Source organism: Prunus persica, chromosome G4, assembly GCF_000346465.2.
Source record: "Prunus persica cultivar Lovell chromosome G4, Prunus_persica_NCBIv2, whole genome shotgun sequence".
Taxonomy (NCBI): domain Eukaryota; kingdom Viridiplantae; phylum Streptophyta; class Magnoliopsida; order Rosales; family Rosaceae; genus Prunus; species Prunus persica.
Window position 1 is genome coordinate 24,205,096 of NC_034012.1, and position 13,993 is coordinate 24,219,088.

General features: G+C 39.6%; 1 protein-coding gene across 1 annotated transcript; it reads right to left on the bottom strand.

Moving 5' to 3' along the window:
* Nucleotides 5,848-8,301, bottom strand: LOC109948751. Its single transcript, XM_020562460.1, has one exon. The coding sequence runs from the start codon at nucleotides 8,299-8,301 to the stop codon at nucleotides 5,848-5,850; it is 2,454 nt and encodes an 817-aa protein (XP_020418049.1).

A 13,993-nucleotide genomic window follows, 5' to 3' on the forward strand; every position in this document is an offset into this window, starting at 1 on the left:
ACGGAATTCAACTCTACTTGTCTTCCATGGTAGAAGGGCTGTATTCACTTTCCTTTGTTAGAACTAATTGTTGACATTCTGTGCTTAACAAATTCCTGTAAATCCATAATTTGGCACAAGTTGCAGCGAAATGCAATTTTTTGTGGCCACCCACATTGTAGCTTTTTCCATTATTTTATCGCCACTATAGCGAAATATTCGACTCTCATTTGGCAATATATTAGGGTGTTCATTTTCGTGACAGTTGAAAGTATAAATTGGGTGGCTATGTCATGGACCTGTAAACATGAGACGACAGTGCATTGTCGACTGTTTAGTTTAGTTTAGTTAGGTTGAATACTTTGTTTTGTATATGCATTTTTGAAATCCGATCCGGACGGAAATGTCGGGGTTCGTTAGCACAAACATTATCATTAACGCTCGGCTGGGCCAATTACAAGCTCAAATATTCTATTGTTTGACGTCATTGAGTTGTAGTTTTGGGAGGTCCCTCACCGTCAAATATTTAGTTATTTCTCATGTTTACGTGGAATAATTGGTGTGACGATTGAGGCTGCATAAGAGTTGATACCAAAATACCTGAGCCTGGGGTTATTGGCTATGCCTTTTGTGTTTGCCTTTTCAAACCAAGATGAAACCAATAGAAAACGACCATCTCTGCCATCACTAATTTATATTAAATAAAACCTGTTCCATTACATCCATAACCTAACCAACTTTAACCTGCCAACTGTAGATGACCAGGAGTCCTATTACATTTGGAAAACAACAAATACATGACCATTCCAACCAAGAAAACAGAGACCCAAAACCATGGGTTTTTCATCTTTCCTTTTCCAGCGTTTTGTTCTTCTTCCAAGCGGTTTATTTTCCTAAGCAAGCCTGGAATGATGTGCTTCGATCTGTCACACATCTCTGGGTCAGCCCATTCCCAAAATGTACATCCATTCCTCTGCACAAACGGAAGCAATGTTTTCAAACAAAGACAGCCAGCATCAGATTTGGAATACAGACAATTCCCAAATGTCAGCTAAAACTTACACGTTTATTAAACTTACCCTTGCACATACTTGAAACCTCCTTCCAGGATGAGAAACCGTCCACGATGTATGCGTTTTGACAACGTTCCCACAGTAGCACAGCCGTGAACACACTGAACTCGCAGCTTCCATTTCCCAGCGAGATCTTGAAGTCGCGTCTTGACCGCGCAACCGAGACGTCACTGACTCACCCTCACCGGGACGGAGGCTCCTCCTACTCATCTTCTTGTTTTTGAGGGTATGAATTGTTGTTCACGTTGTGCGATATTTAGGGTGCTGAAGAGGGTCATCCCAAATTCAAAGGGTTACACTTGCATGTGCACAATGTTTCAGGAACATGGTGTGAGTGCACAAACATGATACCTGGAGTTAATGGGGTGTTTTTAAAAAGGAAAAAAAAAATTTCCAATATTTACCATTGCCAACAGTAAGTATAGATTGGGCCCAATGTTATTCATAGCCTTAGTTTATGACAGATACGGCATGGTATACACTTGCATATACAGTACATGCCATTCTTAGTTGTCTGTATATTGGTTGATGAATGACGTATTGGTAGGACAGTGGCACTATATTGGTCTCGTATTGTAACTTTATTGTATCGCTATTAATTTGTATTGGTTTTATAATGCCCAATATTGGTGTTATATTGGCATTCCAATGTAACCTCAGCATTATTTGAAATTGGTACAGCTATTATAACATTTTTTATACTGTCTTGCGTATTGGTTTTGCAATGTCATTGAACAAGTCTACAAATCTGAACTATGTGGAAGGTAATTACGTTATATCGAATATGAAATGAATGCAGCCAAACTACATCAATTGCAGTTATCAAAGTTCCTGCATACAACACAAAAGAAAGGCACCTGAAACGTACATATAATACGAAGGCCACCTCAACCTGGCAGCATACAAAATAAAATAACAATCCAGGTGAAACTTACACAAGACAAAATTTACAAAGATGTGACCTCAAACTTACAGAATACAATCTTAACAAAGACGGCACCTGCAGCTTACATTATACATATGTACCAACGAGGCCCCCTTTCCCCAACAGAAAACAAACGAAATAAAAAAAAAGGGCACCTCATACGTATTTATTACAAAAACAGGGCACGTCAAAAATTCCACTGTACTGGGTTTGTCCCCAATAGTAGCTATGGTAATATTACAAGGCAAACCCTCTGGCTGTGGCCGAATTTCGAGTTGCATACCCGTCAAATGCGGCGACCGCGACCCATTAAGTTCATGACCCCTCCCACAGTGATGTCCCACTTTCCTTCTGCATCCACAATTTGTGCAAACTTCCTAAATAATTCGAAGCCGGATTCCAGTTGTTGTCGCTTCAGCTGAGCCATTTCGTCTGATTCTTTGAATGCAATAACTGCACTGGCAGGGGCATTTTCAAGTCTAGCTCTGACAGCCTTCATATGTAGGAGATGCATCCGGGCTTGATAACGCGCCCGAATTGTGCGCTTTTTTATGACACCCCACCTAGCTTGGCCCACTTTAATTTTGCTAACTATGTCTGCATGGAGATTTTTCCAGAACATGGTATTGGCTCGACATTGCTGCAGTCCATGGACCCAGTCTTCAGTGTCTTCTGTTGCTGCTTTGCCAGGTGTTTCAGTGTCCCCTCCTTCAGTAATGGCAAGGGTTGGGTTTGGTGTGGGGTTGGGGTCCATGGGTGTTGGGTATTTACTGTGGGTTGGTGTGGCCATTAGTTTGACCAAACTGCCATTCATTGTGATGTAGGTGAAATAGCTGCGCAGGCAGGGGGGTTTGACGGAGTAAGTGTGATGGAAATGTTGGGTGGATGCAGCTGGGTTACAATTAAATAGTGGGAGGTATTAATGACTAGGAGTAAATCACTGTGCTGAAGAGGCGGGAGTTATTGGCGGGAGTTGTTGGGTCCAATTTTAGGCAGGAGTTATTGGCGGGAGTTGTTGAGCAACACATTTGACTTGGGCTGTGCATAATAACAGCTGTATATAACTATTGTTTACCATTGGTTGGTGGTTGTTGTATGGGACCCTTGTTGAATTTGCAATTTATTCTTTTTGTCCTCTTTCCCCAATTTCCCTCATGTACCAAAACTACAAATTGTCCCAAATATATGAGTACGGTAAATTGACAATGAATTGGCCAATTACAAAAATGGACCATGAAAGTATTTGTGTTTCCAATTTCCTGTTTCAGGGTGCATGTTTTCCTTGATATGAGTTCCATTTTTGTATATAACGGTGAATTCCTAACTCTTATTTTGTACCATGTGAAAATATTTGTAGGTGTATTCATCCCACCAGACGTTTTATTCGCCTTTAAATTTTGGAAGATGGGACTGTATATGACTGATTTGGTGGTATTATTTTGTTTTTAGATGGACTTGCCTATTGTCGTCATTTGTAGGGGATACTTTGTAATTTATGAACAAGTCTGTACAGTTAGTAAAATGAGTTAATGGGGAACTTGCTACTAAGGGAGTTATTCATATGGCAGCACCTTCAATATTAATATAGTATAGAATTGTGATGAAGATTGTGTGTAATTTGTGTAGTCACTGTTGTTCAGGTGTGTATATTGGTACGGCCGATTATTCCAACGTTGACAGGTGTGTATTTTCGTATTTGGTCCGACTGTAATGGGCAAGTCTACAATGCTGTCAGTGACAGACAGGAGTAATGACTGAAGACTGATTTTGTAATGTAGTCATTGAAAGCAATATAAAACAGACAACTTCGTCTATATAAGAGGGTCTAACCTACTCATTCAATTCCATATATATCAGACACGAAAGCTGTACTAAAGCTCACCCTATTGTTGGTAACGAAAAGGAAGGTCCAGATTGATTTTGTAACGTTAACTGTTTTTCAGGGTGCATGTGTGCATTATCCCCATTTGAAGTTGAAGATGTCAGACGTAATCCCTCCAAACGAGGTTGTTAGTTACCCAGGAGACCAGCCATGGCATGTCCCTTTCCCATCTCCACCTGGGACTCCAAATAACGATCCCACGTCATCCGGAAGTGAGGCAGACAACATTGATCCGCTAAAGAAAATAGCTGAAGTGAAGCATCACCTCCAATATTTGTGTACGGCAACGGATTGGTGGGAAACCAAATGCGATATTCATGGCCAGGTGATGGGCAACTTGACGAACAAGCTGAACAAAGCATTTGCTAGAGAAGTTAAGCAAACAATGAAAGCCCAAAGTCGAAGCGCGAAGTTAGCCTCCTTGACGTTACAATTGGAAGAAACAAAGAAAGATGCTGTCCAAAAATTCACTGACTCTGAAGAATTTAACCATGAACTGGTTGAATGTTTTAACAATGGGTTCGAGATGTTCCGGGATTATGCTTCCGTCGTGTCACCAGACTACAATTGGAGCGAAATAGATGTTGGTGGTGTCTGGCAGGTGCTGAATAAGGGTGGCCAGGGAATGGCTGATCATAGCCTTGTGCATGCAGCGAGGAAGAAGACCAAAGAATTGGATCTATTCATGGACCTGTAAACATGGTGATTTTGTGGAAGGGTTTCTGTAGCTGGGTCAGGGTAAGTACGGGTGGAATCATTTTGTATGTATTTGGTGGCTTTTGTTTGAATGTGGTGCCTTGTTTACGCCTTCCTCTTATTCTCACCGTTGAGTGGGAAATTACTTAGTTTGTATAAATATGAAGTACTGTAACGTGGAGGTGTGCTTATTAAACGTTTATTGGCCTCATATTACAAGCATTAAGGATGTATATTGTGGTTGTATTGTATAATTATTAACACATATTGTAATCGTATTGTGCTTATAGTACGGTTTTATTGGTGCTTTATGGATATACACCTCATATTATAGCCTCTACATCTGAGTAATTATAAACAGTGACTCTAGCAATGGTCGTGTATATGGAGGGTTTCGGACAGATCGATGGTTATGACGCGCGGAATATCCATGGAAATATGGGACATGTATTGATACCTTAAGGCAATTGGATACAAACCACGGACACTGTGACCAACAATATAGAACACTAATAACTGACTTTGTTATTTTGCAAAACAGGTTGGATTGGAAAAGTTATAGGTAGAGAGTCCATAGGCACTAATCACACACAAATGGGGAAGGGTTTGTTCCTCTGTGTGTGTGACATGAAGTGAATAATTAACTATTTGAAAGTCCATATAACGATAGTAGTGATGTGTTCACCATGTGTAGCTGCATGGATAGTTTCCCAAATAATTACATGTTAGTTAGCCTTCTAGGCCCTTTCATTTGGGACAGAAACCGTTTTCATTACACTACCAATAGCCGTGCAACAAAGGTACAATACAATACCAATACGATGGCAACAAAGGTACAATACAATACCAATACGATGGCAACAAAGGTACAATACAATACCAATACGGTGCATATAAAGACAGGACATAACGTTGTGTAGGAAAGGAAACCAAGTGATGCGAACGTGACTACAATCACATTTCACAACAGCAAATCGAATACAATTTAAATGAAAATAAAAGGCACATCACAAACGAATAGAAATGCTAATCTGTAAGACACATTGGCCAGAGGAACACTGTTAAATAACAGCTGGTTTCCATAAAACAGGTGGAACTGTATGTTCACAAATTGCTACTAATAATAGGCTCTCATTGCAAGGAACTTGTTACCTTGTTCCATATGCTTCACATGACCGTTTAATTGACGGACTTCCATGTATGCAGCATCACCGAACCTATTCATGAATATCACAGTTGATGACAACTGAGGTACAAACTGAACAACTGTACAATATGCGCAATTAGACACTTCAGTTCTTGAGAGGGACAGATTGTTTGCATGTATTTCGGTAGTGGCCCTTCACACCACACCTTGAGTATTTTTTTTGCCGGGAGTCCTCTCCTTTTGAAGGTAGTCTTTGCATTTTGCGACGGCCCGGCATAACCTTACAAACAGGAGGAAGGATTTTGACATTGTTCAAATGTTCGGGAATAACCCATGTGCCTTTAGGTGGTACAGGATAAATAGATTCAGCATATGCCGCTGCCCATGTAGCTCGTGTATAATAAGAAGAGGCAAAGGAGTAGGGGTTCAAATTCAAGTGCCGACATACCGCAATAGCATGCTTGCACGGGAGTTGCTCCAAGTCAAATTTCCTGCACGTACAACTACGGTTTGCCAAGTGCACCAGACCGTTCAAATCACCATCCAGAACATTATACTCAACATCATTGATTTTGACCACATTCATCCTTGATGCAGCGTCTAACCTCTTCCTTAACTTCTGTTCACCCAAATCAGGGCACAATGTAGAATGACATTTCATTGCTAAATCTCGACGTTGACTAAACCAAGTGAGAAGTAAATTTGTGATTTCATCGATCAAGTGTAGGACCGGAAGCATCCTTGCAAAACGAAGAACTGAATTAATGGACTCCACAATATTCGTTGTCATCACATTATAGTGTCGTCCATCACAGTGGGCCCGAGACCACTTATGAACGCCTGCACGTAGTAGATAAGTTCGCACTCGCTCATTGTTTATCATCGAGAAGTGACGATTGAACTCCGCTAGACGATAAGACTTCGCTGCCCTTATAAAATACCCCAATATCGGATCCCGTTGCTTCAAGTGAAATGAGGCTTTCATATTGCCCTTCAAGTGATAAAAGCAAATACCATGGCTTGCCCCAGGAAAAACTCTACGCAACCCATGTTGTATGCTAACATTGCGATCAGATATGACAACAAGATTCGAGCAATCACTAATTGCACAATGTAATTTTCTCAAAAACCACTCCCATGCTGCATCGGTCTCCAAATCTCCAATCCCAAAGGCAACAGGATATATGTTGCGATTTCCGTCAAATGCGGTCGCAACAAACAAAACACCTTTATACTTGCACTTCAAATGGGTAGCATCAACAGCAATCATGGGCCGCATTGACGACTTAAATCCTCGTATGCATGCACCAATTGACATAAAAAAATATAAGAAGTGGTCGGCTGCATCAGTCTGAATGTATGTCAAAGTTCCCGGATTTGTACGCTCCAACTCATAACAATAGGAAGGGAGAAGGGAATACGACTCTTCTGCAGACCCTCTCATTGTTTTGAAAGCTAACTCTCGGCTTCTCCAAGCTGTAGAGTAGCTTATGCTGACACCAATTTTTTTTTTCACATCTGTCTTTATATCAGCTGCAGTATAAATGCTGCGCGAATCCTGAAATCTCCATTTAACACAGTCAGACACCAATTCGGCCGTAGCTTGAGGATGGTGACTACTTACAAACCTCAGATCACATTCATGAAGTGGATCGTATTTAACAACTTTAAACTCATGTAATCCAACCTTATATGCCCGAAGTTTCCAAGGGCAAGGCACCTGCCAACAGCGAACACAAAACCGACGCTTCCCAGATTGGACTGTTCTGAACCGAAAGTGGCCTCTAATTGCTGCTAAACTGATGGTTTTTAAAAGGGCAATCTTATTTGGATAAACTCGGCCAACCTTCAAATTTGCTTCCCAATTTATGCACGAAAGGCTTCCACCATAACCAATATATTCCACACTCTCACCATGCTTCGAATCAACCCGAATTGTATGCATTTCACTCGAACTTGATTGCCGGGGAGGTTCAGATTGCACCTGTCTACACTGCACAGTGGAGGGTTCCGCACTGCTGTCCTCATGAGGATGCACAATTGGTGCAGAGTACGGTTCCTCTTCATTGCTAGGTTGATACAAATCAGCAACTATGTTTTCACCGCTTTCAAAATGAACTTCTTCAACCCAATCACTCCAATTAAAACCATTCCCACCATTTTCAGTTTCATTGTGCGCAATTGCCACATTTCTTCGTTCCACAACAAAGGTAGCAGGAGCATTGCTACTCTCAACGCTTACAATGCCATTGCACCCTTCAATACCATGACCTTCGATATTTTTCAAGCTTGCTACTAAAGGGGTTACTTTAGAGGCCATAACATCTGTGTTGTACTTGAGAAAATATTGAACATCATCATTGTTTTCAACCCTTATCTGCTTACTGACAGATGCGGATACAGGAACTGAATACTTCAATGTGACACTATATTTCGTGGGCTCTGCATCCATGATCTTATAAATGCGTTCAACAAGTTCGGAAAACGTTACGTTCCGTGACACTATTATGCCTTTAGCCACCCCACCTTCATAACTCTCAATGTTATCCTTCTTAACCCAACTTCCATTGTAGCATACCAAAATTCCAACTGTATCCATTTCTGCAAAAAACATAAATAATTACTACACCGATTCATAACACTAAAAAATACAAAATAGATGAATAAAAACATGCACAACAATCATTCCACTACACATATCATCTTCTAAATCCTCAAATCTTCAAACTCAAATTGTAGCTGCTTCAACAATTAACTTTTATTCCTTTTTGTTTTTTTTCTGATTTTGTACATATCTGTGGGTTCCAAGTTATTAACAAACTAACATACACATACAATGGCAGAAATATGAACCCTCTAACCCTCCAAGTCTTTTGCACAAATGTAAACGCCTTCAACAAAAGGATCAGGTTGTGATAGAAAGCGTATAATGTAGTACAAGCTCAATTACCAAATTCGAAACCAAAACACACAAACTATACTTCTTACCAAAACAAACCCAGAATGCCAATAAATTCCCCACATTAGCATCTAAATTAAGCCTAACACTAGCCGTATTTACAAATTTTTAGGCCAGACAAAGTTAACATATGATTTTTCTGTGTGCTGTTATTTTCACCATTATCAAACACATTGCACTACATTATACACGCATTCGGTCAATGTTAAACAAAATTCAAGTTAACCAGACAGCTCCCACTGCAGATAATATCACAAACTATGAATTTCAACATATCACAACAAGTGCAAACTGAAAATTTAAGCTTTTATGCCCTCTGTGCTAAAAAAGGGATGAACGATTTCATAATACACATACACTACCAAACCAATATCACAACTCACATCCGTTCACAACGACACCGGAAGTCGCCACTTTCCCTTCTCTGTGGAATCGCAGCAGTTAGCTCGATCTGGAGGTCAACAATGGAGGCCGTGCCTTCCGGCTTCGCTGCGCCCAAACTAGGGTCCCAAATTTGAGGACATCTGGGTTATGACGATGGATGGGTTGCGAACTGGATTGCTCAGTGGGAACATGTCTCGCAACCTGGAGTTCCCCCAATTTTTGCCAACCTTCCAACACAGAGGAGAGAGAGTTGAGCTGAGTTCAGACAAGTTCCCTTTCAGAAAAGGGGTGGCAACGGGTTGCTACATGTGCTTTTATATGGAGGGCAGTTTGGTCATTTCACGTTCAAAAGTGATTATATCAGAACACAATTTGTAACCTGATTATTTCAGAATACCACTTGTGAAAAGTGATTATATCAGCATATTTCCCATATTTCTTTCTGTTAGGCCACGTGTGGACACCAAATTTGTTTCTTAAAATCAATTGCATTTTAACACTACCAATTAGTTTCCGCATAGGCCCAAACTGTAATGTTAATATGCAATTGCAAGCTCCCTAAACCCTACGCTCTAAACCTTAAACACTTCATTTTTAAAAAATTAAAAATCAGAAAAATATATCGAAAATTGCTATAAACTCTTTATGACATTATCTTCGATTATGAAGATCTAAAATCATGATTCCATATATTTGAGTTCATGATAATGGTTAAATTAAAGAACAAGAGTGTTATGTTATAGAACATAACTAGCAATGGCACTCGCACAATGCTGCAAGTTTTAAAACTGTGTGAAATGTGTACAAAATCGTGAAAATATATAGGGAAAATGGTACTATTTATATAAACATGGAGATCTAAATAGTGACATCATGCTTTGTTTAGCAAGCTTAAGTTACAAAAAATAGACTAATAACATGTTTTATATGCTACTTGTCATGTTAAAATATTGACCATATTTTAATAAACCAAACGGCAATCAAAATATTAAAATATTAGCAGTTTTGAGTTTCTCATTGTTCAAAAGAGTTTGGACAGGTCTTTATATATATGCTATTGGGTGGTGGAAGGAGGTTTTTTTGCCTTGATGTTTGTTGGAAGGGGATCTTTCTCTTGCTGGCTATGTTGTAGAGGTGGCTTATGTTCTTTCTTGTCCTCTGCAAGGATTTTAACTCTGTTGGTACAAATTTGGAAAATGGCAGGTGTTAGTGTAGATAAATGGAAAATTTTGAGTGAAAGCAATAACTATTATGACATAATAAAGTTCAAAAATCCAATAGGACAAACCACAGTTTAGATACATCTAGCATTTAGGAAAATAGGGTTTTGGTCTGCTGTCACAATCTTCTGTGTGGAGTTGGCGCTAGTTTGGCCGTCGGGGTTTCTCATCATCTGAGTGGTGTGTTGGAGTTGGGTTTCTTATCATCTGCAGGGTTTCCCATCATTAGGTGGTGGTGTTGGTTCTGTTTTGGTTGACAGGGTTTGAGTTTTTGTCTCAGGGTTTGGTTTGGTCACCTAGATTTGAGTTTCTTCTCAAAGTCTTGGCTACGTGCTGCTTTTTCTAAGGCTAATGGATCCCATCAATGGGATTACACAGGGGCTTACTAGATCTCTTGCGATTTCAGAGGCGGAGGCTGACAAAGTTGTTGGTCTTGATGATCTCGATGGCCTAACCAGCCGTCCAATAGGGGAACTGCTGCTCTATAGCACACACGCTGGAAGAATCCAACGCTACGTGTGGCCCCGTCAAGGCCTATAGCACATCCGACCAAAGATGCACGGATCTCTACCACATGCTGGAAAATTCAACACCACTTGTGGCCAATCTAAGTCCTTGTAGACTGCCCCGCCAAGGGCCTACAGCACACCCGACCAAAGGTGCTCGGACCTTTACCACACTCCGAAAAATCCAACGCCACGTGCGGTAAAGTGATAGTAACTAAATGAGCCCACACGCCGGAAAAATCCAACAATACGTGTAGCTAAACCAAAGCATGTCCTACGCGCGCGGACTGCCTTGCCAAGGGCCTACGGCATACCCGAGCAAAGGTCCCCGGACCTTTACCACACACCGAAAAATCCAACACCACGTGTAATAAAGTAACCAATATCCAAGGGAGCCCACAAGCCGGAAAATCCAAAGCCAAGTGTGGGCACAGTAATCAGGGAAGGTATATATGATGGTGAGATTCACAACCCATATATATATAATATAGAAATAATATACCCTCCCTTAATTTATTTTTCCCAAAATCTCAATATTCCATTGTACCCAAATGTTTATTCATAGTATAAAAAATAAACTCTCACAAGCATAAATTCCATAAAGACCCAAAATATTCATAGTCTCAATAATCAAAATTATCCAAAGCATATAAGTATGCAAGACAATCCATAAAACACTTTCATGATCAAACCCCATATCACCCAATCCATATATTTTAATAATAACCATGATAAAAATAATAATCCCTGGAAAAACCATATCACATTCCGATAAAATCATAGTCAAAACATATATAAAACATCAATAAACCAAATAAGCCAAGTTCTAAATCAAATCTCATTTATGCATGCAATTCTATATTGGAAAAGTAACGCTCAATTAAAACAATGTCCACTCACTTCCTAATAATTCTAGCCAAGTCCCAAGACTCACTTTCACAACCAATCAATCAAGTATCCCATAATCATATATTCCATAACTTCAAATATTCCACAAACTTCTAGTATCAATAATATAATCTCATAATCCCAACATAGTCAAAATAACTCAAATAACAAACAAGACTCGTTCAAGGTCATCTTAGTACTTTTCGAAGGGTGAAAATACTTTGGAAGTCTCCCGGTCAACCGAGGGGTCAAACTTCCCATATTGGTTAACAGGGCCCGTAGGGCCACGACCTCTGATTTTCGACCCGAAAGTTCCTACGAGTTCAACAAAGCCTAGTTAACACGTCCTGTAAGTTTGGTTTCAACCGAGTGGTCGGATCTAAGCCAATCGCGCAATCAGACAGCAATCGATTCGCCTAACACTGGAATCATTGATTCAGAGTATCCGGAACTCCGATTCTCAATCCGCAAGTTCCTACACAATCCTAAGGTACAGAGAACAACATATTTGAAGTTGGAACCAATCTAACGGTCCGAACCTATTGAACCTAGATATCGCCTATTAGGCGTAATATCTGTTCGACTGTCATACGATAACTAAATTCAAATCCGAGCACACCGTCGAGCTTGGGAGGACAAAGAGAACATTTTAGAACACAATGGGTTGCCACCCAGTGGCCCACGCGCCGCGGGCACCGTGTAGGTGTCTTGAGAAAATTCTGGTGACCAGAAAATTCTTATAACACCCTACAATACCTATACCAATAGATTTAGACTAACTAAGAGAGAGAGAGAGAGAGAGAGAGAGAGAGAGAGAGAGAGAGAGAGAGAGAGAGAGAGAGAGAGAGAGAGAGAGAGAGATAGAGAGAAAGAGAGAGAGTTGATCTGTTTTTAAAATCCAACTTTGAAAAATTTATAATTGTGCGACTGCAGTTCCATTAACCACAACTTCTTTGTTTAAATTCTAATTTGGGCCCACTATGTGTCTACGAACTCGTGAGAGCGAGCTCTACACAACGGTGCCACTCATTTCCCCAAAGTCCTTCTGGATTAAAAAGTAACCAAAGTACCCTACTCTTATAGGGCAAAATTGTAATTTCACAAAAGAATTAAATTGGATTAGATCGATTAAATTGGGTCAAGGATGTTACAACATAGTATTATTATTTCTCATAATGAACGGCTTAGTCCAGCAGAATCAGTAAAGACAAAGATCTCTACTAAGCAGGACATTTAAAAATATAGAGGAGCAACAATTGTTCAACGATGATCGTTTGAACCTCCTTCACCAATCCAACTTTATCAAGATTTATTTAGAGACTACATCCGGGAGACCAGATGACACATATAAATTCAGGATAAGCACAACAGGAGCAAAAGTTTTTGATGAAATCTATAACCAAATAGCAGAACAAATTGAAGTCGAAGACAACGACAACTCATATTGGAATAGCTCATGAGAAGAAGAGCTACACAAAATAGACAACATGAAGGAAGCATAGTTCCACGTGGAGACCTCATCCTTTCATGGGAAGTATCATCCCAGCAGATGAAGAATAATTTCCAACCTTTTTGGCTCCATATGACATCATCTAAAAAGAAGAAACCTTTTTGGCTCTATACAAAATCATCTGAAAAGAAAAAATAGAAAGACTCCTTAGGCAATATAAAAATGAATAAGGGCATTATTGTCCAAACACTTTAATTTTGTCCTTTATAAATACTTCATCCATTTTGGGCTGAATCATAAGTTCTCCTTTAATAATTTGTGGCAATGACTGAGATTATACTTTTGTCCACCAGATTCGTAGAATGCTTGCTGTATTTAAATTGTGGTTTGTGCGATTCATTTTTTTGCCTTAATTCTACAGTAATAGCGGTTGTCTTCACTAAAATTTTCTCATTTGTTTATACTAACACCTACCATTTTCTAAAATTGTAGCAACATAATCAACACCCCTTGATTTGATTCTATTAAAGCTCGGGTGTTTTGGCCTAATTCTCTTATACCTATTTAATAAATTGTCACAATTGTTCTAAGTTCGTTATCAATTGATTAAATAGATTGAGGTTATAGTTTTGTCTATTAGATTGATAGAATGCTTGATGTATCTTTTTTTTATTTTTATCAAAGGAAAAATCTTCTTTACTTTCAGTAACAGTCAACATGACATACAAAAGGACACCCAGAAAAACCTTGCCATGAACTAGTCAAGGAAAAAGAGTACCACACACTTACTGCAAAAGACTAAATTTCTTCTCTAGTCACTGAAAATGTAGGCCATAATCAATGTGGAGCCAACCCAGCCCAAAACAATCGCCGTTGCTGTAAGC

Coding starts and splice junctions, on each gene's coding strand:
- LOC109948751 (XM_020562460.1), bottom strand. CDS start 8,301: ATGGATACAGTTGGAATTTTGGTATGCTACAATGGAAGTTGGGTTAAG.